We start from the raw sequence: 26,721 nt of genomic DNA, 5'->3' as shown, positions 1-26,721 counted from the left end.
CAACTAATTTTCCATTATTGAACCACATACCTTCAAGCACAAAAAATTTATTCACAATCAGAATATTCAATTTCATCATAATACTTCACAATCTTGCACAATATCATGTCCATTACCATTAATTAATAGCTGTCTTTCTCTATAACCCTGTAATTGCTGTGAAATTTCTCATGCTGTAACCCAAATGGCAAGATCTGTATTGGTTGCTGAAAACTAAAATGCTGACACAGAGTACAAAGTTTTATGCCTCCTTCAAACCCTGCACAATACCGTTTACATTTTATTGAAAGGAATAAAAACACATTTAAAAACACTATATATTATTTTCCTCTTACCTTTCAAAACTTAACTTGCACCCTTTAAGCGTCACAACTGTACATCACAACCAGCTGGTCCTTCCACAGCCTTGCTGAGTTCCTCCAAAGTTGCTCATCTTGTTAACGAGTACATTTGTCGATTCTTATATGCTCCAGCAGTCTTTTCCCCATTGCAGCAGCAAAGCTTCCCCAAGTCCCCAACACCACCATGAAAAGATCAAAACTAAACAACAGTTCAAGCCCTGATTACAGCTGACCGCAGGCTACGTTATAAAATAAAATTCACAACTGTTTCAGTACCAGTTAGAAACCAGCAAGAAACTGCAAGCACAAGTGACCACAAAACAATACTTCAGGGAATGTGCTCATTAACCTGTTAGCAGCAACACTGTCCTTGCCTACACTTTTTTAGTTTAATGCCAGAAGGCCAAGATTCAAAGCAGCACTCAAGACATACATATTTTCCCTTCCATTCTAGCGCTGCAAATTCATTTTCTCCACATATTCTGGGAGTCAAGAAAAACTACAAGCAAAAAATTAACTGATGGTCATACGGGGTTATTTTCTATAGTGTATTTATCCAGGTATTAAATGTATTTACCACCAATGGTGGTCACCAAAGCCATTTGTGCTACAAATTGGAAGATTAAATAGAGCTAATTTCAAAAACTACATAACTGGCGAACATGTTATAAATTTTGCAAACTTACAAGTTGCATTCTCGTTAAAACAGGACTCAGTTCTATAATATTTGCTAAATTAAACTTACAAAAGGTTCAGAATATGCTCGTTGCCACATTACATTGGTGTATTTATAATAAAGGCAGAAATTGAAGGAAACACACAGCAGGTTATGCAACACCTGGATAGAGAAACAGAGTTAACGTTTTGGCCAAGGAGCTTTTATATATCAGACAAAAGCTTTTTGACCTTAAATGTTAACTGTTTTTCTTGTCTGCCCTGCTGAGTGTTTTCAGCATGTTCTACTTTAACAATATTTCTAGCATCTGAAGTTCCTTTTGACTTTCACAATTGAGTATATTTTCCCACTAATTATCTCCTCAGTTGTATGATACCATTTCACGCACCCAAAATATTGATTTCAAAATAGAATTAATCCTTACATTGCATGCCAAATCAACAGTAGCATGTGATCCATTTGCATTCGATCTTTCACATATATAATGCAAGGTAAATTTACTGGAGTGAGAACTTAAAAATACAGTTTGCACATTACTAGATATACATATTAGCTGTAACCTGCAATTAAATTGAAAATATTCTACAGACTGATTGGAAAGATTGTCCTACGCCTCTTCTAAAGCAAGGTTTGAAATCACAACTGTCCTTGTATACAGAGCAGTAGAACTAATTTGGTTTCTTTTCCAGAAGCAGGCAGTATCAAAACCCAACAATCACAGAATTATCTTGAATATTCCCAGGGACACCTTGTATCCATGCTGCAGAACAATTCTATTAACGATTCTATTCTATTTTATAACTAACCCAAATCTTCTATACTGCTCTGAACAAGTAAATGAGCGTAGAGTGAGCATTAAACACTCTCAAAGTCACTCTGAAAGAGTAGGAATAGGTGACATGTCGTGTCGAAATGTCGCCTATTCCTTATCTCCAGAGTTGCTGCCTGACCCGCTGAGTTACTTCAGCATTTTGTATCGATCTTCAGGGTAAACCAGCATCTGCAGTTCCTTCCTACACACTCTGACAAGAGTACAAGGCATGCAAGAACTCTACTTCATGCAAGTGGGTATCAAGTATCGATCATATTGGCCAACAGAGGTCAACATAACACAGAAAAGTGACCATTGAGGCCTTCGGATAACACAATTGAGGCTGTTTCAATTACAGCTACAAAGTCTTCTGACATACAACTGCCAGATATAGTAAGCAAAGCAGAGTAAAATTGAATTGAAATACAGATCAGACGTGAACAAACAGAGCCATAGGCTTGATGCACTGAATGACCTACTCTTTTTTCAGGGTGCAGAGAAAAACAAACCACTTATTTTTCAGGAGCAGAGAACTCTAGAACCTCAGGTGACACATTTACTTGTGAAATGGGCTAAAACTCATATTGAGATTTGCCACTGATGAGAAAAGTGAAGACAGACTTATCATATCTGCATCAAATATTTAAAATGTCCTATCACTCATTTCATTTAACTGGTTTATAAGACATGGAAGGCTTTACTGTGAGTTCTGCATCAATACTATATTAGGCAAGATGCAGAGAAATTACTATAGATTAAAGCCTAAGGAATGGGCACCAAAGAGATAATTACTTTTGGTTACAAGAATGGACACCATGTTACAGATCAACAATCTATGATGCCACATGTGCACTGTAGGTCAGGTTGTTTACATTCAAGGACTATAATACCAGTGGAACAGCAGGCTTGTTGAATCTGAAAATATGAATGTTCTTTAATAAAACTATAATTCAAATAATTAGCTATTGTACATTTAAGGTACTACTCTTATTCTACTTTCTATAAAAGTACTTCATTTTATCATGAAACATGCAATGCAAGGATGCATAAAGCAAGTTCCTTCTTTAGTAGCACAATAAATGTAGAATTGTGGAAGTATAAATTACAAATCACTATCCTCAACTCATGCAATCGTCACTACTTGAATAGATTGGTCTTCAGCCCACAAAAGGACAACTTCATGTTACTCTTCTATTACATTTTACAAGTCAAGGCAGCATTAACTTTGCTGTAATTGTATTATGGCATAAAAGCTAAGATTCCACTGTTATCAGAATGTAAATAATGAAAGTTAAAATCTAAGCGCCCATACATAACTGCCTTTCAATAGAACACATCAAAAATTGGGCGTTGATTAGCTGACTCTCTCAGTGTCTGCAGTTCAGTCCGTTGGTCACAAACATCTCCCACATAGCTTATATATAGAAATAAAACTGCAATGTATCATTCCATATCTTGCCCTAAATACACTTCGTGTAGTTTGCCACTATCTTCAGAGAGCACCACTAAGGTATAGACGAAGGATCTCAACCGAAAATGCCAAATGCCATTTCCTTCCACAGATACTGCCTGAACCTCCGAGCTCCTCCAACAGCTTGTGTTTTGCTCCAGATTTCAGCATCTGCAATCTCATGCTCTGCCATCAATGTGCTATTCAGTCATGCCAAACACATAAACCCAAAAATAGGATGCACTTGATATTCATCAGAATAGCTTTCTCTCCTTCAACAGGACGTACAAAGTGCAATTTAGCAACTTTACTGCTGCCACGGCAGAAAAATCAAATTAAATCAACCAAAACAAGAAATGAAACCTAGCATAAGTTTACTTTGTTATTTACAGGACATTCATGCAAATAATTTTTTTTTTTTTAAATCCAAGAACAGCAAAGAAACCTGTGTGACATCAAAGACATAAAACAAGGCATTGGACTTTCATTGTACCCTCCAACAATTTGGAAACATCTAACAAAAAAATTCCTGCAGCATCAAAAATCCCAAGCAAGCAGAGCTATCAAACTATTGAAGTGATTGTTAGCATTAAAATATCCCAACTTCAGAATTTTCATGCAATGCATTCCAAGTTTAGTACTCAATACCAGCTACCATAAGCGCATTGTATAATTTGTCCACAATCTGCAAAGGCCAAGTGCCTTAAGTTTACACTGCAGAAAATGTAAACCTCAACTCAGAGGTACATTTTGTGCATCTATATGTTCAGCAGCAGAGCATTATCTACCTAACGCAAAACACATAAAGCAATTACAACAGTGAGGGGGCATCTAGAAGCACAATTAAATTTGGCTCCAAACATACATCCAAAACAAGAACACACTAGTATCATAGCAATTTACTATGTTGATTTCTCATGGTCATGTGCAAGGTTTGTGCTTGGAAGGCAAAGTGAAAGTAATTGTTTACTGTACGGTTAACCTAAAATGCCATTGGAAAAAAAGTTAAATTAACTCGAATAAAAGTCATACAAGGAATATAACAGGTAATATTCTCCTCGTTTCCATTACTATTCACCTGTTTAACATGGATTATTTAAAACACTGCAATCCTCAAAGTATTTCCTCCACACAAACAAAAACTATTTTCTATCGTCATAGTACTGCTTGGCAATGTCAAATACAAATAAACCCTTAACATACTGCCCACTGCATTCAACATTTTGCTCTGTGCCCTTAAACCTGGACTGAATGACAATCAAATAATGAATAGTAAATTGGGTCATCTCCATAGTTCTTGTATCAATGTCATTCATTATTCAGGTCTCTGATGCTCACCAATAATATCTGGAAATTGCCAGATCTCCTGAATTTCACATGATGTCCAAGAATCACAGTCTAGTACCAGCTATTGTAGAGGCTGTGAAAACTATACAGCACCTCACTTTGATGAAGTATTTACTAATGTCAATTTAAATCAACTTTAAATCTGCTTGAAGTTGGAAGTGGAAAAATATTCAACAAAAACAAAAGATGAAGATATGTAGATGGAAAACAGCACAGTTTGAAAAAAAAAAGCTAAAATACGATTTAACTGATTATTCGATGTTCACAGAACAAAAGAAGAATACTGATAAATGAAATCAATTCAAAACATGCAATAATAGCCAATACTTTGGAAAAGTACATTTAACATGCATACATTTAACATTAAAGCGGGGGTTAATATTCACAACTGCCGAGTAACCTCAGACAGTAATGCATTACATTACCTTTCATCTTTTAAGATGACCAGCCAGTTACTACACAACAATAAAGATCACTATGTTAATCAGTTATTCCATTCATTAAAGCATCAAAGAGGTAAGGTAGACGGGAGGGTGGGGGGGGGGGGGGGGGGGGGGGGGGGGGGGGGGGGGTGGGATCGGGGCAGCAAAGTTTAGGGTTTGTTCTTCAGTAAGAATAGGAAATCAGCAAAGAACAGACTCACAAGGAGAAATCCTCCCTCTTAAATTACCAAGTATCATGAACTGGCTGACTTTTCTTTTTGTTTACAGCAAAAAAAAGGATTTTCCATTAAAAGACACATTTTTCACCCCCACTTTAAAGTTTTTACCATTACATATTATGAAATTTTGGTCAAAATTAACATCACCAACATCCGAACTTTTAATTCTAAGAGAGTGAACAATGTTGGCACTACTTGCAGGCATCAAAACGTTTGATAAAGGAAACAGGTAACTATACAGTGAACAGCATCAGCATGGCCCCATGCACTATAGACTTGGGGGAAAAAGTGTGTGAAACTTGAAGGGGTGTTCACTCCCATAGAATAATGCAGAATACCTCACCAGTGACCAGAGTTTCAGGCAAACGCATACATTTGTGCAAAGGACTATGATAACACACTCGGGTCCATAGCATTTGTGAGTTATGGGCAACTCACTGTCACCAGTGAGATATCCTCAATGAAATGGAAGAATTCCTAACCATGTCAAACAAATTGATCCCAATTGATGTGAACTATAAATTCTGAAGATTTTTCATGGGGCTTTCAAGAGGCTTCCAAGTTGCTTTTTTAATTTAATTGTCTATTTGTGATCATCTTTTTAAACCAAGCTGAACTAAATGTTATGTTTCTTTACCATTCATGACAACACAATCGCATCAATCCCCATAATAAAATTGCAAGCCAACAATGCAAATGAATAAAAAAATCTTAAAACTCTTAAATAACTTAAGAGAATAAAATTTTAAAACAATGCCAAGATAAGCTGAATTTTATTTTTGAAAGACAGCAACTAACTAAGCAAGATTATTAACTTGCAGAATGCAGAGAAATACAAAAAAACATCATGCTGAACATGTTATTTCCAGCTTCAATTGATTTATATGGGTTGACAAAACACAGCTCTATACTAAGGGGCAAGATTAATTCAAGCACAGTGTTAACCAAGTGCTTTCAAAAATTCCAACACAGAAACTGAATTTTCAGAAACGTGTAGGCATTACTAACGATGCACATTCTTTTAAATAACTCATGCAGTATCATAATGTAAATTTGGCCATCAATCCCCAGTATAACTTCAACCTGAACAAATCCCTAATTAATCAATAGTCAATTAGATTTTAGATGGTTTCAATTTAACTCTACTTGTAAATTGCATCAAACTGCAGTGTCAATGGCCACAACAGCAAGGTTGTAAGTGAACCAGGGTCATTGAAGTCAAAGAAAAAAAAAGTTATTCTACAGTAAAGTAATTCCATTGCCCACTTTTACTCTCAACAATATACTGTTGGGATATCACACTGGTGACAGTAAATAAAATGTACAAATACCATAATTCACAAGCACTGTATGCATAAGTGAGCTCCAGTGAAACTTTTCACAAATGTAAAATAACATTAACAGCAACTTAATTTCTGATTTCGCTGAAATAGAGTACAAAATATTTATTTGGCACACACATGCTCTCTCAACTGCAGATGTGAGCATTCTGTATTTAAATTGTGAACACAAGTCATGATCAAAGGTTTTGAGCAATGCAAAGAACACGTTTTGCTGTAAATCCAATAGCAAATGGACCAAATGTGCAAATTAATGTATTAAACTTGATTGTGACGCACTGCAATTTAGATTTAAGCACATCATTAAATGCATCTCCCACGTGCCATTGTTCATTCTCTCAATACAACTCGTAAATAAACTGTAAGATCATTTATGAAAGGGACAGTAGAAAATATCACATACAAAATCAGAATATAATGTTTAATTATAAAACGTTAAAAACACTGCTAACGAACAACAAACAGAAACCTTAATGTCTGACATTTACCCAGCTTTCCTACATTTCTGTGAAATGCGAGGGCTCATTATAATTCCCTGCTCTTTCACACGAGAATGTGGGATCTCTGTTACTGGCAAGATATCCAGCAGTGTTTAAGATGTCCATAGGATCAAGTGTAAAAACCACATACGTTTTCAACTAGAATGCTTAGCCCCATCGCACCAGTACTCTGCCAAACTCAAGATGGCACGCAATACAACATACCCATCTTTGGCACCCGAGGCAATCCCATTTGCCATATTTCTCCCATCTCCTATGACGTTCCCCTCACCACACTGGAAAGCAATAGGAGCACATGATAGCCGCAACAAATAACGGAGCAAAACACAAAAATCCAGCACCTCCTATCCCATACCACCCTGGCGAGTTCTCTAACAGATTTACTTGCTCAGGCAGCCCAAACAACACCATTAATTTCATCAACTCATCACAGCAACTCCCCATTCGGGCCTCAAAATGGCATATCTCAACTCAAACGCTCATGAGTGGTAGCCCTCTCACAACCCCAGGATAGTCTTACACCCACATTACAATCTCCCCAACAGTAACAACACTGCCTATTATCCGCCTACAAACCAAGGCAGCCACAAGCATTTACCACCCAGGGATCACATCCCCACACCAACCAGAAGGCTAACCAACCCCACGGCTTCATAAAACCCAGATCACCTGCCCCAGGGCACTCAAACCCCTTTGATAATCTACCCTTACGAAAACTCGCCCCCCTCCCCCCTTCAAGTACACTGCTACTCACGTATGCCACCCCATCCCGGACGACCCATCACAACTCTACTCTCCTCCAGCCCTCCCGGGGGCGATCCGCTCTCACCACATTCCCAACCCAGTGGGGGAGGTGGGGTGGTTATCCTATTCCACCATTTTCCCGACCCCCGGCAGTTATCCGCCTCCACCACATTCTCGACCCCCGGAAACTAGCCGCTTCCTCCACATTCCCGATCCTCGGGAGTTATCTGCCTCCTGTACATTCCCTACTCCGGGAACGATTCACCCCCACCTGACCCTAGTCCCACCTGACCCCCCCCCCCCCCCCCCCCCCCCCCATGCGGCCTGCAGCGGCCGGTGGAGTGGGGAAGTTGCAAGGCTGCGGCGGCCTGACTATAGTAATGTGTGTGGGCGGCGGAGCCGGGGCTGCCGCGCTCCGCTGAATACTAATGGCGCTTGGTCCGGGCCGACCGGGCTCACCTCGTCCTTGTGGATGTAGGAGGCGGGGATGTAGCCCACCTCGCCCGTGCTGCTCTTGGACGCCAGCCACCAATGCTGGTTGCTCCGCTCCAGGATCACGAAGCTCTCGCCGGCCGTGAAGTGCAGCGAGTGCGGCTCTGCCGAGTGGAAGGTGTAGAGGGCCCGGTACATGGCGGCGGTGATGCGGGGCCTCTGCCTTGTCCTCGTCCTCCTTCGGGCGGGCTCGGGCTCGGGCTCCCGCTCGGCCCCGGGCTCGCGCGTTCCCTGAGCTCCGCTCGCGGCTCGGCGCGCAGTCCCCGCTCCCTGTAAACACTGCGGCTCTGACGTCCATGCTGCGTGATTTCATCACAGGTTCCGCAACGTCCCACAGGGAGGTGTGTAGGAAGCAACTGCATGCAGATGGTGCTTTACACCGAAGATAGATACAAAATACTGGAGATAGACACAAAATACAAAATACTGGAGTAACTCAGCGGGACAGGCAGCATCTCTGGAGAGAAGGAACGGGTGACGTTTCGGATCGAGACCCTTCTTCAGATTATTGGGATGTGGACAAGGCAGGAACGGGCTACTGATTGGGGATGATCAGTCGAGATCACATTGAATGGTGGTGCAGGCTCGAAGGGCCGAATGGCCTCCTCCCGCACATATTGTCTATTGAGAGTCAGGGGAGAGGGAGTCCAGAAACATGTGTACGGGTAAGGTGTGAAAACGACAGATCAAAGCAGATGCTGCTAAGGAAGTGTAGAATGTTAGCTATGCGGGAGTTAACAGCGATGCACACAAACAGTAAACGTAATCAGTAAACGTGAAAGATAATGAAACTAGTTGGAGAACCAGGGCGGGGGACAGAGAGAAAGCTAACTAAGGCAATGGTTACTTGAAGCTAAATAAATCAATTCCCATACCGCTGAGTTGTAAGTTGCCCAAGTAAAATATGAGGTGCTGTTCCTCCAATTTCCGTTGGGTTTCACTCAACAGTGAATGAGGTCCAGAACAGAAAGGTCAAAATGGGAAGGGAAGTGTTTAGATCGCGTAGACCCAGGCGGAGTGAACGGAGGTGTTCAGCGAAACGATCGCCGAGACTGCGCTTGGTCTCGCCGATATGTCAGTCCACACCTGGAACAGCAGATACAGTAGATGAGGTTGGAGAGATGGTTCACACTGCAGTCAGTAAGCCAATTCGGTATTCCGAAAACGCAAGGAATCATGAGATTTGTCAAAGGTTATTCGAGAATTTAAAAAAGCGAACGGGGTGCCTGGTAGCGGGGGAGAGCGGGGTGTAACGGCGAGAGAAAGTGGGAGACAGGGAGAGATGGTGAGAGGTGGGGGAGAGAGATGTCATTTAGACAGACAACCACTGGTAAAGCCATGGCTCGTTGCTTCTAGGAGAGTCGAGAAAATGTCCTCAATCGAGAGAATGCAACTTCAGAACCCCCTCGTCTCGACCGCGCTGGAACAAATGACCTAAAGTTTGCGTTGAGTGAACTGAGTGTTCTTACTGTCCTCGTCGTACACCGGCGTTTTGTGAGAGTGGTTGGATCCCGGGATCGAGGAGTCAGCGCCCGACAGGTGAGCGGCCCGCGGTAGCTGGTGCCTCTCCGCTCGCCACTGGAATAACTGACACCTCTACTCCCCGGGTCGAGCGATGCTTCCTCGACCCCGCTGCTCGGCGGCGGCCGACTAGAATTCCAGAGCATCGCCGATGCCTCACATCAGCTCCTGACCTCCGCCGCCTGTCCGGATAATGTAACCGACGTTGGTTGAGCTGAAGCTGGAATCCAGCCACTCTCGGTGTACGGCGAGGACGTTAAGAATTCTCGGTTCACTCAACGCAAACTTTAGGTAATTTGTTCCTTGCGCCCGTGGAAATCCCCGCTCCCATCCATCCCAACCACGGCGCAAAAGTCTAATGTGTAGGAAGTCTGAAGCAGGGTCTTCCATCCAGAGGTCTGCGGACGGGAGTGTCGGCCCAGGCCCGCTGCCAGCGAGGAGTGGAGGCGCAGCTCCAACCCGACTGGAGAGGAAAGTTCTTACTCAACTCGCCCTCCAATCTCTCATCCTATACTTGTGCCCTTCATATCTCTCACCGCGAACCTTGCCCTCCACATCTCCAGCCCCAAACCCATCCCTCCAATTCTCTCACCACCAACCCGTCCCTTCAGTCCTCTCATCCTGGATCTGTCCCTCCACACATTTCCCCCCAAATCCATGTCCTGTAGTTTTGCACATCTCTGCTGTGGGAAACAATTTCCTCATCATCTACCGACTTCCCATTAGCCCCCAGACCATTACTGTGTGCTCTTTGGGTCACATCACTGATTCCTGGGGTACACTACTGGTTAATGGCTTCCAATCCATCACTCTCCTACGCCATCGCTATTACAAATCTCTGTAAACAGACAGTTGTAATGTTTTCAAGAGTTAGATTTAGCTCTTAAAATAAAATAAAGGAATCAAGAGAATATGGCGAAAAGGCAGGAACGTGGTACTGATTTTAGATGATCAGCCATGATCATATTGAGTGATGGTGCTAGCTCAAAGGCCCAAATGGCCTACACCAGGGGTGGGGAACCTTTTCATGTTGGAATGCCGCTTTAAGTTAGCTGTAATCTAATAAGGCCGCATCCAAGAAACTTCAATATGCTTCAAAATGTACATTATTTTGTAAAAATTTAACGATTATGTACGAACTTCAAGAAAATGAAAACATTTTGTTAATTCTAATTAACTAATATTTTAATGACTTTGTTATGACTGATTCCTGGGATGTCAGGACTTTCACATGAAGAAAGACTGGATAGACTCGACTTGTACTCGCTAGAATTTAGAAGATTGAGGGGGGATCTATTAGAAACGTACAAAATTCTTAAGGGGTTGGACAGGCTAGATGCAGGAAGATTATTCCCGATGTTGGGGAAGTCCAGAACAAGGGGTCACAGTTGAAGGATAAAGGGGAAATCGTTTAGGACTGAGATGAGAAAAACATCTTTTACACAGAGAGTGGCGAATCTCTGGAATTCTCTGCCACACAATGTAGTTGAGGCCAGTTCATTGGCTATATTTAAGAGGGAGTTAGATGCGGCCCTTGTGGCTAAAGGGATCAGGGGGTATGGAGAGAAAGCAGGTACAGGATACTGAGTTGGATGATCAGCCATGATCATATTGAATGGCAGTGTAGACTCGAAGGGCCGAATGGCTTACTCCTGCACCTATTTTCTATGTTTCTATGCTTTTTGTGGGAAAGCATTTGAATATTTGGTTGCAAAATGGAGGTACGCAGTTTCAGTTGATCTTTTAGATGGGTATCTGCCATTTGTGACCTGAAGGGCGTCTTGATTTGGGTTAGGTAGGAGAATGTAGATTCACAGCAATACGCGCTTGAAAAGCACGTATTTTGTTGAATCTTCTTTTTACTCTTTGGTATTTTAAATGCGTTCATTTTAAGATTAAAATAAAAAATAATAAAAGATGAACAAAAACATTTGAATAAAAATAAAAGGATTTGTTCTACAAAATTTGGATTCATTCAAAAGGCCCCACTTAATGGCCAAGAAGGTCGCAGGTTCCCCACCCTTGGCCTACACCTATTTTTTAATGTTTCTAACAATTCTCCTTATTTTCCATACACGAAGGGTTTACTTCCACTCAGATGGGACAGAAAGAGCCTTACGGGGCCAGCAGGTGGAGGGTTTGTGAGCTGGCTGCTCGTGCCATTTGCACAGGATTTATGTGTGTTGCTCAATCAACTTTTCACGGTATTGGCCACATAGACAACGTGATCTGACTAACAGAACTACCCAGGCACTCAGTACAGAGCATTCTGACCTGTGAGAATTCTCTGACTCATGTTGATCCTGCCAATGAAATTGGAGGATTTGCAGGAGCACTTGGGTAATATCTCTCCTTGAAGGCCCTGCAGTAGGTTAATCAAGTCCACGTAGTAAGGCACCATTACCATTGGTCCTTTCATGGAGGGATCTAGGATTTTGGTGCAAGGACACAAGATTTGCAAACCACCCCAGAAAGTTTTCAAAACAGCAATAAAAGCACAATCTTAAGATTTTATTTGCAGTTTCACAAATAACCTAATATAACACTTTAGGAAGTCATGATGTAGTTCAATAACACTTTGATTAGGTCGCATTTGGAGTATTGCATCCAGTGCAGGTCGCCCCATTACAGGAAAATTGTCCTGTATAAAGGGGGAATTACGCATAAAAAGACAAGTAACTTAACCTGCCGACATCTTCTGCTCATCCCTTGTTGAAGCCTCAGATTTTACTCTCAAACACGGCATTTCTTCTCTACACATGGCCTCTGCCAATCTGACTTATCGTTATTCATTTTGTTTTTATTGGCTGCAGTGACACCAATGAGCATTGGATGGCAGTCAAATGGCTTATTTTCCTTTAAATCTCCTGAGCTGCTATGCCTCTGAGACTGAATCTACTTGCTCAACATGCACACACTGCCCTGGGAAAAAGATCTTCTGATTAATCTATCCTAACTGTCTTTATAATTTTATAAGCCCACGTAGGGTCACCCTTTAGCTTCCTACATGCCAGTGAGAATAAACCTAGTGTATATAATGTTTTGCAAAATGATGCCCCAATTCTTAGTGTGCCCCAGCGTACGATGGAAAACATACCAAATACCTTTTTTAGTGCGTAGTGAGTGGATGTGAAAATAGAATAACAGAACTATTTTGAACGGGTGATCAATGGTCAGAGTGAGCCCGGTGGGCTGAAGAGTATTTCCATGCTACATCTTTAAACTAAACCCATTTTCATTGTTATTGAACTTTCTCATCCACTCCCAACACACTGCGGGCAATTTTTATGGAGGAAAATTAACCTACAAACCCAGTCATCTTTGAGAGGAGACTGGAATATTTGGGAGGAAATCCATGCAGGAAACATGCAAACTGCACACGGACAGTTACTAGAGTCAGGATCAAACCCAGATCATTGGCATTACGAGACAGCATCTTGACCAGCTGTCATTGTGTCCTCCTTAATGCTACATGCTAAGAACATTGACTCTTCAGCCCACTGAGTCGATGCTGACCATCGATCACTCATTCACAAGTTTTATGTTACCCAATTTTCACATCCACTCCCTACACACTAGCGGCAATTTATAGAGACCAGTTAACCCACGTCTTTGGGATGTGGGAGGAAACCAGAGCACCCGGAGGAAACCCATGGTCACAGCAGCTTTACAAGCACATTAGACAGAATAACTATACAATTTCAGCTTTTCTGATAACTGATAGATTCAGTCATTTGTATCCCTGGTGGCTACACATGTTAATTGTGTCCAGGTGCAGCTCCTTGCAGACTGCATTAGGGAACTGGAACTGCAGCTGCTCGACCTCGGGTTCTTCCAGGAGAATCAGAGCTTCATAGAAAAGTGTAGCAAGGTGGTCACACCTAAGATACAGGAGTGGGTGGGTGACCATAAGGGAGACAATGACCCCCCTGTGGCCATTCCAATTCAAAACAGGTATACCCTTTTGTATACTGTTATGGGGATGACCCGTTTGGGTGAGCAGCAGTCGGTATGTGGTATGAGACACCTTAGTTGGGGAGATGGGCCAAACAGAGATTCTATGGCAGCAATCGAAACTCCAGGATGTTGTGTTGCCTCCCTGGTGCAAGGGTCCAGGATGTCTCGGAGCAGTTGCACGAAATTCTAAAGAGGGAGGGTGAGCAGCAGGTAGTTATGCATGTTGATAAATGTCATTGGTAGGAAAAGGGATGAGGTCCCACAAAATGGATATAGGGAGTTATGCAAAAGGTTATAAGGCAGACCTCCAGGTTAATGACCTCTAGTGCCATGTGCTAATGAGGATAGGTGCTGGTAGATAGGACAAATGGATGCAGGGCTGAGGAGCTGGTGCAGGGATTCTGATTTTATTTACCATTGGGGACGCTTATGGGGCAGGGGTGAACTGTACAAGGGGGATGGGTTGACTGGGAATGCTGAGCTATACCAATCATTATTGGACATGGTGAGGTGGCAATTGACCTACTAGTTAAGGTTTGCAAGGATAAGCCTAGGAACAATGGACCAGTCAACCTAGCATCTGTGGTAGGCAAATTACTGGAGAGAATTTGGAGGTATAAATGCACTTGGATAGTCAGCATGGCTTTGTATGTGGGAAATCGTGTCTTACGAATCTGCACCCTTATGACATCCTGACTTATACTCAATGCCAGTAGCAATGAAGCGAAGCATATCATACACTTTCTGTACCACCCTATCTACTTGTGCTGCCACCTTCAGTGAGCTATGAACTTGGTCTCCAAGACCCCCCTGCACATCAATGCTGTTAAGTCCTTGCCATTAACAATTTACTCACCCCATATTCAACTTCCCAAAGTGCAATGTCTCACATTTGTTCAGATTAAACTCCATCAGCCATTTTTACAGCTGATCTATACCCCACTACTTCCTACTGACAGCCTTCTGGCGCTGACTGCAACTCCTCCTTTTGGTATAGTCAGCAAACTTTTGGTAGACCCATCAACATTTCCAAACAAGGTACATCAATGATCTTGATGAGAATGTAGAAGGCATGATTAGAAAGTTTACAAGTTATCATAGATCCACCGTACATTCCTAGTTCTATCTGCTCTTCAACACTCCCCAACAATGTGCACAGTTCAGGTTACCACTGCCGGAAGCATGTAGTAGCAATAGAGGGAGTGCAGAAGGGATTCACCAGGATGCTGCCTAGAATCGTCGACATTAGTTACAAGAAGACAGTTCAGCAGGAGCTTCACCGTCTCTGACTAACATATTCCCCAAAAATTGAGAATTTCCAAAATGCTCTTGGAACTTATCCCACTATATTTAAAAAAGAGGAGATTTTGTCATTTATAACTTTTATTAAACAGTGGCTGTGGCTCAGCAAAGAGACTATTCATTTTCTTCGCTGCGTAGCCTGGCATTAGGATTGGTGACCTTGATCGCAAGCTGGGCTGCTCTCTCCACAATTGTCTTGCGGTTTTTGGAGGAGACATTGTGAGCGATTTCAGCACAATATGTCCTGGAAAAGAATAAATTAGTTGAAGGATTGCACACAACCCCACTTGTTAAATAGACAACAGCACACAAATCATCACAATAATGAGCGAGTCAGGCATCACGCTAGAGTTCCCACTCTGGGTGGAATCACCCGCAGAGCAGAGCAGGCTGGTTGCCACCCCGCAAAGGAGCCGTGGCAGACAGAGCAGGAGCATTTGATGAAAAGTCTGCTTAGTTTCACCAATGTACAGGCTGGCACATCATGAGCACCGACCGAAGACAATAGATGTTGAAAGAGATGCAAGTTAGCTTTGGTCTCGCCTGGATGGGTTATTGTGACCCTGGATGTAAGTGAGAGATGTAGAGAGAGGTGCAACACCTCCCTCGTGCAGTTGCAGGGGAAAGGGAGCGATGAGCGAACCAAGCAAATGTGCAGAGAGGCAGAGCTGCCAAATTTTGTCAGAGCATTTCAGTATTCTAGTACCTGAAAATCAGTATTTTTCTGAGGAAATCAGTATTTTTACACGGTGCCATTTTGCTGAAAAAAAATTATTTTTTATGTGCAGTCATACCCATTTAAGAGTAAAAGAATGCATAACTTTGTTACCAATTGACATGGCTGCTACGCAGCTTACTGGACAGTGCATTCATTGCCATCTCTTTGTATACTGCTGTTTGAACAGCTGCTTCCTGCTTTTAGCACATGGTGATGTAGAAGCCATTTTGGAAGCCCCCCCTCTCTCTTTCTTTCCCACCCTCCCTCTCTCCTTCCTTTTTTTCCTCCCTCTCTCCCACCCACCCTTCTGTAAAATCAAGGCCAATCCCAATGTAACTGCAATCCCACTGGTAACCTTTCACCACTAGGCTTATCCAGAATTCTACCACTGCCTGAAAAATAATCAAATGCTCAACTTCCACTGAGAAAGAGAATTCCAAAGACTCATTGTTATACGAGAATTTTTCCTGAACAGTCTGTGACCCATAGCGCTGTGCGTAAAGACCATCACGCTCCAGCCGGTAGCGCTATATTTAGAACCCAGGTCGCTTTATTTAAATTACCACGCGTTAAACTGACAGTGCTCTGTTTCAACCTGGAGCGGGACAGGCAACGACTCTGGAGAAGGAATGGGTGACGTTTCTGGTCGAGACCCTTCTTCAGACTGAATTCCATATTTAAAATCCGTATTCAACAACACAAAATCGTACATCAGTATTCTAATCGCAATTTCATACAAAATACGGAAAATCCATACTACTTGGCAGCTCCGGAGAGGTATCTCTGCAGAAGGGAAGGCGTGACTGGTAGTATGGTCACGTTGAAAGTGGCAGTAATGCCAGAATGTAGGTGGAAGCAGAGGCAGATGGGTTGAAAGGCAAGCTGAGGGAATCAGAGTTTGTACATTCAAAATAGAACAGTCTAGTACACAAACAGGCCCATCAGCCCACGAGGTTTGTGCCAATTATGATGCCGTTAAACCATATGCCTATCAAAAGGCCAATATCGTAAAAAATAACAAAAAAAACTTGCCCCACACATCTATTAAACTTTCCTCCTCTCACATTATAGCTATGCCTTCTAGGGTTGGAAATTTCCACCCAAGGGGAAACGATTCTGGCCATTTGTCCTATAAATACCCCGATTTTATAAACCAACCAAGCCTTCCCTCAATATCCAATATTTTAGGAAAAAAACAATTCAAGTCTACCCAACCTCTCCCTTTAGCTGAAACATTCTAATCCATGCGGCATTCTGGTAAACCTCCTCTCTACTATGTCCAAAGCCATCACATAATTTCTATAATGGGGTGACCAAAACTGAACACAATACTCCAATTGCAGCCTAACCAAAGTCCTTTAAAGCTGCATCATGGCTTCCTGACTGTTATATTCAATGTCCCTAGCAATGAAGACAAGCATACCATACACATTCTCAACAATCCCATCTACTTGTACTGCCACATTCCGTGAGCTATGAACTTGGATCCCTCTGCACAGAAGTGCTGTTCAGAGTTTCTCTCTGTACATTCAATTTCCCAAAGTGCATCACCTCACACTTGCTCAGGTTAAACTCCACCTGCCATTTCTGCAGCTGGTCAATATCACACTATATCTTTTGACAGCATTAATCACTGTCCGCAGCCCTTCAATTTTGGTGTCCTCATCAAACATCGTCACCAAACCATCCACATTTACGTCTATGTCATACATCACAAACAGCAAAGGTCGCAGCACAGATCCCTGCAGAACTCCACCGGTCACAGACCTCCAGCAGAATGTCTACATTCCATTGCAACCCTGTCTTCTACAAATAAGCCAGTTCTGAATCCATACAACCATATGGTCATAGAGTGGAAACAGGCCCTTCAGCCCAACACCAACCAAGATGCCCCATCTACACTAGTACCACTTGTCTGCATAGGCACATATCCTAAACCAATCCTATCCACGTCCCTGTCCAAATGTCTTATAAATGTTGTGATAGTACCTGCCTCAACCAGTTGCAGCTCGTTCCACATGGGAAAAAGTTGCCCATCAGGTTCCTATTAAATCTTTTCCACTCTCACCCTAAACCAGAGCTGCCAAGTTTTATCAGAGCATTTAGGTATTCTAGTATCTGAAAATCAGTATTTTGCTGAGGAAATCAATTTTTATGCAGTGCCATTTTGCTGAAAAAATGTTGTTTTTTATGTGCGGTCATACCCAGGTAAGAGTACAAGAATGCATAACTTTGCTACCTATTGACATGTCTTCTATGCACGACAGTGCACTCATTGCCATCTCTTTGTGTACTGCTGTTTGAAAGGCTGCTTCCAGCACCAGATGATGGTGTAGAAACCATTTTGGAAGCCTCCCTCTCCCTCCTTCCTCTCTCCCTCCCACCATCCCTGCTCTCTTGTTTTTTTCTCCCTCCCTCCCTCTCTCCCCCTTGAGCCCACCCACAGTTCTGTAAAATCAAGGCCAATCCCAATGTAACTGCAATGCCACTGGTAACCTTTCGCCACTAGGCTTCCCCAGAATTCTACCACTGCCTGATCAAAAAGCAAAGGCTCAACTTCCACCGAGAAAGAGAATTCCAAAGACTCGCTGTTATACGAGAATTTTCCCGAACAGTCTATGACCCATAGCGCTATGTGTAAAGCCCATAGCGCTCCAGCCGGTAGCGCTATATTTAGAACCCATAGTGCTGTAGCCGACAGCTCTTCGTTTAAATTCCCACGCGTTAAAACTGACAGCGTTCTGTTTAAACCTGGAGCGGGACAGGTAGATAGATCAAAGCTCACCCAGATCTTGAAATTTAAAATACTAATAGATTTAATCTGCTATAATTTTTAGAGATACAGTATGGCTTTTTATATCCTTGCATTTTTTAAGCAGCAAGATCTTAAGTCAATTTCACCAGGTTATTACTTTTCCACTGGCGAGTGGTATGTTAATGAAACAGGAAGTCGGGCCGATTTTGTAAAAATCCGTATTTAACAACACAAAATCGTACATCAGTATTCTTATCGCCTTTCCGTACAAAATACGGAAAATCCGTACAAAATACGGAAAATCCGTACTACTTGGCAGCTCCACTAAACCTATGTCCTCTGGTTCATCATGCCCTTATTAATCCCATCTATTCACCTCATAATCTTATGCATCTCTATAAGATCACCCCTCTTCCTCCTGCGTTGTCATCTAAATCATGGATAGATGACAAACAGCAATGGGCCCCAACCCAGAAGTGAGGCACACCACTAATCACAGGTTCCAGTCCGAAAAACAACCTTCTACCATCACCCTCTGCTTCTTCCCATGAAGCCAATTTTCTATCCAGTCGGCTAGCTGCCCTTGGATCCCATGCAATCTATCCTTTCAAAGCAGCCTACCAAAGAAGTGGAGCCTTGCTGAAATCCCTCAACCACCTTTTTAGTCACATCTTCAAAAACCTCGATCAGATTCACGAGACCCAATCTCCCACATAGAAAACCGTGCTGACAATCCCTAATCGGCCGTTGTCCATTTAAATGCATGTATGTCTCATCCCTCAGAATACTTTCCAACCAGATGTCAGGCTCACTAGTTTCAAGCCTTTTCTCTGCATGCCTTCTTAAATAGAGGCATTTGCCACCCCCCCAGTCTTACAGCACCTCATCCATATTTAATGATGAAATGATCTCAGCCAGGGCACCTGTAATTTCCTCTCTAGCTTCTCACAGTGTCCTCAGATATATCTGATGAGGCCCGGAAGATGTGTCTACTTTTATACACGTTAAGAGGAATTTCAGCACCTCAAACATAACACTGACTGCCCTTTAGACACTTTCATTGATTGTCCCAAGTTCCCATGTCTTTCTACGTGGAAAAAACAGAGGAGTAATACTCATTGAAGACCATGCTCATCTCCTGTGGCTCCACACAGAGTTGACTGCTTTGATTCTCAAGAGGCCCCATTCTCACTCTGGTTACTCTTTTTTCCTTAATGGACATAAATTCTCCTGATTATTATCTTTAAAAAAAAAGATTAACTGCTAGAGCTATCTCCTGTCCCATTTGTGCCCTAATTTCCTTTTTCAGCATGCTCCACAGTTCCAGGAACTCCAGCTTCCTTATGCCCACCTGCCTTCCCTTTCACTCCGACAGAGACGTGCATGTACTGGATTCTAGTCGGCACATTTAAAAACATCCCACTTTCTAGACGTTCCTTTTTCTTCAACAACCTGCTCCAAATAACTTAAGCGAGTTGTTGTCTAACACCTTCAAAGTTGGCCTTGCCCCAATTCAGAATATTAACATCCATTTACACTTCAGCCACTTTCCCCTCCCAATTACCTTGGACTAGATCGTGTTGCCCTCTCCCATGTAGAGGCCTCTACATGTTGCCCGAGGAAACTTTCCTAAGCACATTTGATAAATTGTCCCGTCTAAACCTTTTACACTATGACACTCCCAGTCAATATTGGGAAAGTTAAATCCCTACTACGAAAATCATATTAGTCCTGGAGCTGCCTGCAATATCCTGGCATGCTTGCCCTTGAAATTCTCATTGACTATTTGAGTGTGATGGGCTTGCCCTGGTTTGACCTCACAAAATGCAACACCTCGTACTTGTCTATATTAAACTTCATTAACGATTCCTCAGACCACCTGATCAAGATCCTGATGCAATTTGTCATAAACATTTAGGGCCAGCTACTTCCACGCCATATGCAAACGTACTAATTATGAATGTACATTATCATCCAAATCGCCTGTATAGACCAGCAAACAGCACTAATCCCTGAGGCACACTACTAGTCACAGGTCTCCAGTCCAGAAAAACAATCTTCCATCACCCTCCACTTCCTTCCATGAAGCCAATTCTCTATCCAGTTAGCTAACTTTCCCGGGATCCCATGCGATCTAATGTTCCAGAGCAGCCTACCTTGCGGAACCTTGCTGAAGTTCACTTGGACTATGGCTACGGCTTAGCCCGTATCAACCTTTTTAGTTACTTCTTCAATAAACAAAATCAGATTTGTGAGACACGATATCCCATGTGCAAAACCATGCCGACTCTCCCCATCATTCCTGTCTATCCAAATGCCTATCTACATTATCCCTCAGAATATTCCCCAGAAAATTGCTTACCACACACATCAGTCATATATCTTACCACTAAGTCACCGTGAATTTTGTATATCTTAAACCTTCTCGATCAGCTTAATACGAGGGACCTTTTTTTATTGCGGGTGGGGTGGGAGGGAGGGGGTAACTTTTAAATCTCTCCCTGCACGGGAGACCCGACCTTTTCTTGTCGGGTCTCCGTTGTCGTTGGGGCTGCAACGAGGAGCGGCCTCCAACAGGAGAAGACCGGGGACTCTGGTGCCGACGACTCACCGTCACCGTCACGGAGCTGGCCGAGTCTGGAGCGGGAGGAGCGGTGGTGGAGCGCTGCTGCGGTCCGACCTCCGGAGATTCGGAGGCTGCAACTGCGGGTCTGGCGGACGGCAGCACCGGGAGCCCGCGGGTCCCTGGAGGGGGACCGCTTTTCAGGGCTCTCGCAACAGCGACTTCTCCCGCCCGAGTTGTGGGGTCGAAGAGCTCCTGGAGCGGGGCCTGACATCACCGCCCCGCGCGGCTTGGAATGGCCGCGGGACTGTGCGAGCGCACGCCGGGGGCTCTAACATCAAGAACCCGGTGTGCGACCTCGCATCACCCGGCGTGGCTTTAATGGCCGCGGGACAATCGCCAATCTGCCTCACCCGCTGAGTTTCTCCAGCATTCTGTGTACAAAGCAGTGTTGGCTAACCCTAATTAGCTAATTCCCTTCCAAATGAGAATAATTCCTATCTCGAAGAATTCTCTCCAATAATTTCTCTATCACTAACATGAGGTTCACCCGCCTATATTTCCCTGGATTCCATGCTCTTCTGACTGTGTAGGTTTCCTCCAGGTGGATAGACCAACTGCTCACTGTAAATTGCACCAAAGGGAAGTGGTCCAACTGCGCAAATCGTGTATCGAGAGATTTTAAAAAATGGTCTTTACACTTTGTGAGCAATGCCCTCCTATGTCACGTTTGAATGGAATGTGTGAAAAGGTCTCAAAAATCTATCAAGGATAAATGTATTAATGCCTTACAAATTAATGAATTGGTAAGGCATTAATTTATATGTTTATACCATTGGGCTGAACTACCTCAGTTACCACCAGTACTGTTTCACTGGAATTGCAACTCTGCGTACCGACTCTTGCAACAACCTACTGGAATGTGGAAATCATGTAGAATGTGCAACAGCCTACTAGAATTTTCCAACAAAATTGGCCCAGATAAATTTTAACATGGCGAGATTTCCCATGTGTGTTTCAAGACCCACTTACAAGACTGGCCTTTGAGAAACAAAATTATCACTAAGATCAGAAAGGCATTCTACAGCAATCATAAACACTCAGCTGCACTTACTTGTTGCTCATCATCAAAACCTCAAGCTCCTTTATATTGTGAACCAAGAATTTTTTGAATCCAGAGGGCAACATGTGTTTGGTCTTCTTGTTGCTGCCATAACCAATGTTTGGCATAAGAATCTGGCCTTTAAACCTCCTGCGTACTCTGTTGTCGATACCTCTGGGTTTCCGCCAGTTACGCTGTTGAGGGAAATATAAATTTGAATAAATACGTATGTGCAGCCACTTGCACATCTCCAGAAGTCACCCAAAGGATATTCTTCCAGACTCTGTAGGGCTCTCACTTAACTTTTTTTCTCTGTTTTCCAGCCGGGCAACCTAGGCAGCTTTTTAGGTTGCCAAATGACAGTTTATGTGCTCATTTAAGCGGCTTGCATGACACGTGCGATAATGTGCTCAGAGGAAGTGCACAGTTACCAGTCGGAATTATGCTCAATGAAGCATTCGCATATTATTTCTGCTTCAAATAAAGTCACAAACTAAACATATTCACCAATCAAGACATGATATATACCACAATGACATGCAGCAAAATTATAATACAGTATCTCAACTTTTTTTACACGTCTCAACGTTGTTCTAACTGGGATGTGAGAGAATAAAACACTCTTGACTTACATCACTAATGTGTGGGATATAACTAGCTTACGGGTGATCAATGTTCGGCGTGGACTCGGTGGGCCGAAGGGCCAGTTTGCATGCTGTATATTTAAATTAAACTAAAAACATTAAAACCAGAGGGAGTCTAAAGAGTCTCTACCCTAAACGTCACCCAATTTCTTCTATCCAGAGATGCTGGCTGCTCCATGGTGTTCCCCCGCACAATTAAAGCATGGAATAGTCTTTACCCTACCATAGTTACCCAACCAGGCGCAACTAAATTTAAGGTAGCTATTTTTTTCCCCCCCAAGAACCCTTTTTTGCTTAAGTCCAAGTCAAGAGAATTTTATTGTCCTGTCCCAGACAGCAATGGCAGCCAGATCTCCCACAATGCAAAGGGAGGGAGAAAGTGCCCAGCGCCGACCAGTTGCAGTGGCAGTGCGCATGTGCAGAGCGGCCGATGTGCTGGGCTGTGGTTGTGTGGATGTGCAGGCCGTGGCAGTGCGCATGTGCAGGGCACCTGAGGATGTGCTGGCCGTGGCAGTGCGCATGTGCAAGGCGGCCGACCTTGCCGGTGGATGATGAACGGCCAGAAACCCGGTGGCCCAGACACGGATGGCGGGCGGAGACGGAGAGAGATAGAGAGGGGGGCCTGCTCAGAGTTGAACAATAGGTGTCCTGGGTGCTTGCCAAACCAGGCAAAATGACACGGCTTTTAGGTTGCCTGGCGGGACTTTAGGTGGCCATTGGCACCCGGGCAACCGTTAATTTCGAGCCCTGCTCTGTTGTCACTGACAATTCATTTTACACAAATGCATCCAAGTTCAAAATATCCTGACCAACTACTAAACAGTAACACACTGTTGTGAATGATTACACCATAACCCAATGGGTTCCCTCAAACACGCAAGAATGTAATGCTATAGACAAGGGCAACGAAGACCCAGGGCACGTTTTTCAGGGACAGTGAGCTTGCAGGTGAAAGGGCAAGAGTTTTACTGGCGGAGTAAAAAATGGGTGGAGTGATCAACCTCGTTGCACCTGGGCTTTGGTGACATAAGAGAGGATTCCATGGGCGTGAGGTTTGATCGGCGGACAGCGGGCGTGAGTTTTCCCTCTCCAGGCTACCTACTCGCCTCCTCTCCCCCTGAGATAAAGGAGACTGGGGTTGTATTTTGCAGAATTTAGGGGAATGAGGGGAGATCTCTGCAGAATCAATGTAGTTGATACAGGGAGGGCATTACCCCAGTCGACAATTGTGGGATTAGAGGCCAGTCTCAGTCTAAGGGACAGATAATTCATACAATTGAGGCTCAATTATTGGGTTCACTGAGATTAACATATACGTAATGAAGGGTAAAGGAATCTTATTATGCAAACACAATAGGGGAGATATTCCATGAGCCATGATTTTATAGAATATAATGTCCATCCCTACATATTATTGCTCTTAAACTTACCGCAATTTTCACATAGCGATCAGACTGATGGCGTATGAACTTCTTTCGCCGCTTCTTCACAATGTCAGGCTTGGTCAGTGGTCTTAGGGCAGCCATGGTGCCTGGTGGATTAAACATCAAGCTTAGCAGCAGTACCTGACATCTCCACGTTTACAGGAACTAATGAAAGTCATAGTAACCCCCCACATGCACAGCAAACTTTGCTCAGCAGAAGGATCCTCTCCAGATGGTAGTCCTGCAACTTGTCCAACAAGTGAATGGTAAATAAGTGTAAACAACAAAGTGCTGGTTGAACTAAAAACTAAATAAGAACAAGCGGGTCATAAGCATCTGAGAAGAGAATGGACAGACAACGTTGTGGGTCACTGTCCTTCAGAAAAATAAGAGTGCTTGGGGGCTCACTCAGAGGATGACGCTCATAAGAATTCAGTTACTCTCAAAGAGAATACTCTCTATGACAATGTTTTGATTATTTATGCAAGATGGCTAACATCGCTGTAAATTAACAACCGATCGCTCTGCAAACAACAATTCCACATTCAAGGTAATAGAAAAAGGTTCACTAAGATTCCCAAAGCACAATCAGTAAATTCTCGGTACTCAATGCGCTCCACATCCTTGTGCAAACAAGTATACTTCTCGCCAATTTAACAATGCACATCCCCCATCCCCCGACACCTCGTTGATTCTGAAGCCTGTTCCATGTTTACTACCGAGTTGCAGTGTCACTGGATACCTCCTGAATTTACAGTCCGAGACCGGCCACTCCAGAGGGAGAATTGATCCGTCGCTGATCGGAGCCCCAGCTCAGGCCTCGAAAAACGCTGCCCGCGAGTGTCGGGCCCGGACGGTTCATGGGTCGACGTTCGTGACCCGCACCGGCCTATTGGAGGTCGCTTTAGGCCGAGGCCGTGCATCGACTGCCGGCTGCATTTCACACCGCAACCCTCTCTGGATCCCGGGCCCACCCAACGCTCACCAGGTCCCGTCCAACCTCCGCCAGGTCCCAGGGCCTATTCCCCCACCCACATCCCATCCCGTCGCGGTAGAGGGCCCGGGGGCAGTAGAACACAGGCAGAGACAGTCCGGTCCCGGCACTGCCGGTATAGTGACACCAGAGGCTCTGTGGACGGTGGATGGCGGCGGATGGCACAGCGAGCGCGACCTCACCTACAGAGCGGAGCTGCCACCGGCCAGAGAGGAGAGCGCGCGCCGCCCGCCGGGAACTATAAGAGCGCGGAGGGCGGGAAGACTCGCGTCACATCCGGCGTCGCCCTACGCCGCTCGCAACCAAAGGTCATAGTTTGCTCGCAACTGTCACGGCTCGAGACATCCCGGGTCGCCCCGAGGCGGGCGGGCGGTCGGGCTGGCGTGGTGGCGGCGCCGGCACCGGCACATTCCGAAGGCGGGGCAGAACGCAATTGCGGGCTAATTGCCCCATTCCCTAATGCAGTCTTTAAGGAGCTGCACCTGGACACCATTACCACAGGTGTAGTCATCAGAGACACCAGCAGTTTCACTGGCTTCCCACATCCTGCAGGAGGAGCATCCTACCAACCATGATCACCACCAAAGATCCTATAGCGGAGCATAGGATCTTTGATCACCACTGCGACTGAACCAATACAAATTTGTACAGGGTCTTGGTGAGACCACACCTGGAGTATTGCGTACAGTTTTGGTCTCCAAATCTGAGGAAGGACATTATTGCCATAGAGGGAGTGCAGAGAAGGTTCACCAGACTGATTCCTGGGATGTCAGGACTGTCTTATGAAGAAAGACTGGATAGACTTGGTTTATACTCTCTAGAATTTAGGAGATTGAGAGGGGATCGTATATAGAAACTTACAAAATTCTTAAGGGGTTGGACAGGCTAGATGCAGGAAGATTGTTCCCGATGTTGGGGAAGTCCAGGACAAGGGGTCACAGTTTAAGGACAAGGGGGAAATCCTTTAAAACCGAGATGAGAGAACTTTTTTCACACAGAGTGGTGAATCTCTGGAACTCTCTGCCACAGAGGGTAGTTGTGGCCAGTTCATTGGCTATATTTAAGAGGGAGTTAGATGTGGCCCTTGTGGCTAAGGGGATCAGAGGGTATGGAGAGAAGGCAGGTACGGGATACTGAGTTGGATGATCAGCCATGATCATATTGAATGGCGGTGCAGGCTCGAAGGGCCGAATGGCCTACTCCTGCACCTATTTTCTATGTTTCTATGTTAAGACTATTAATCCTTATGTGTCCTCTACTGTTGTCATGCAATCAATCAATAGGCTCCCTTTGCTTTCTTTATGATTGCAACAATGTGCAACAGGACTCGCTAGAATTTAGAAGATTGAGGGGGGATCTTATAGAAACTTACAAAATTC

At 43.9% G+C, this 26,721-nt stretch overlaps 2 protein-coding genes across 6 annotated transcripts in view; both read right to left on the bottom strand.

Moving 5' to 3' along the window:
- The window catches only part of LOC129704624 (NCK-interacting protein with SH3 domain-like), a 95,822-nt gene extending 87,152 nt beyond the window's left edge, over nt 1-8,670 (bottom strand). For 2 of the 4 annotated variants that reach the window (XM_055647874.1, XM_055647875.1), the window contains exons 1-2: nt 8,330-8,664; nt 7,331-7,401 (exon numbers count right to left, since the gene is read on the bottom strand). In XM_055647874.1, coding sequence (XP_055503849.1) covers nt 7,331-7,401; nt 8,330-8,500 — 242 coding nt within the window. In that variant the 5' untranslated portion in view covers nt 8,501-8,664. Of the gene's footprint in view, nt 1-7,330; nt 7,402-8,329 lie in introns of all 4 variants that reach the window. The other 2 variants (XM_055647878.1, XM_055647876.1) reach the window with 2 other exon arrangements.
- Nucleotides 8,671-15,205: 6,535 nt separating this feature from the next.
- On the bottom strand, nt 15,206-25,667 carry rpl32 (ribosomal protein L32). 2 transcript variants are annotated; one of them, XM_055647872.1, is made up of 4 exons: nt 25,525-25,667; nt 24,355-24,455; nt 22,293-22,474; nt 15,206-15,386 (listed from the first exon to the last, which is right to left on the bottom strand). In XM_055647872.1, the coding sequence occupies exons 2-4, from the start codon at nt 24,448-24,450 to the stop codon at nt 15,257-15,259; spliced, it is 408 nt and encodes a 135-aa protein (XP_055503847.1). In that variant the 5' UTR covers nt 24,451-24,455; nt 25,525-25,667; the 3' UTR covers nt 15,206-15,256. The 2 variants fall into 2 exon arrangements, with proteins under 2 accessions (XP_055503847.1, XP_055503848.1); XM_055647873.1 differs by having other exon boundaries at nt 25,529-25,554.
- Nucleotides 25,668-26,721: the final 1,054 nt, after the last annotated feature.

Source organism: Leucoraja erinacea, chromosome 16 (genome assembly GCF_028641065.1).
Source record: "Leucoraja erinacea ecotype New England chromosome 16, Leri_hhj_1, whole genome shotgun sequence".
In the NCBI taxonomy this organism is placed as follows: Eukaryota; Metazoa; Chordata; class Chondrichthyes; order Rajiformes; family Rajidae; genus Leucoraja; species Leucoraja erinaceus.
This window is presented reverse-complemented; position numbering and strand designations above follow the sequence as displayed.

Coding starts and splice junctions, on each gene's coding strand:
- rpl32 (XM_055647872.1), bottom strand. CDS start 24,450: ATGGCTGCCCTAAGACCACTGACCAAGCCTGACATTGTGAAGAAGCGG. Junction 22,475..24,354: donor ATCGCTATGTGAAAATTGCG/GTAAGTTTAAGA, acceptor TTCCCTCAACAG/CGTAACTGGCGGAAACCCAG. Junction 15,387..22,292: donor GTTTTGATGATGAGCAACAA/GTAAGTGCAGCT, acceptor ATTCTTTTCCAG/GACATATTGTGCTGAAATCG.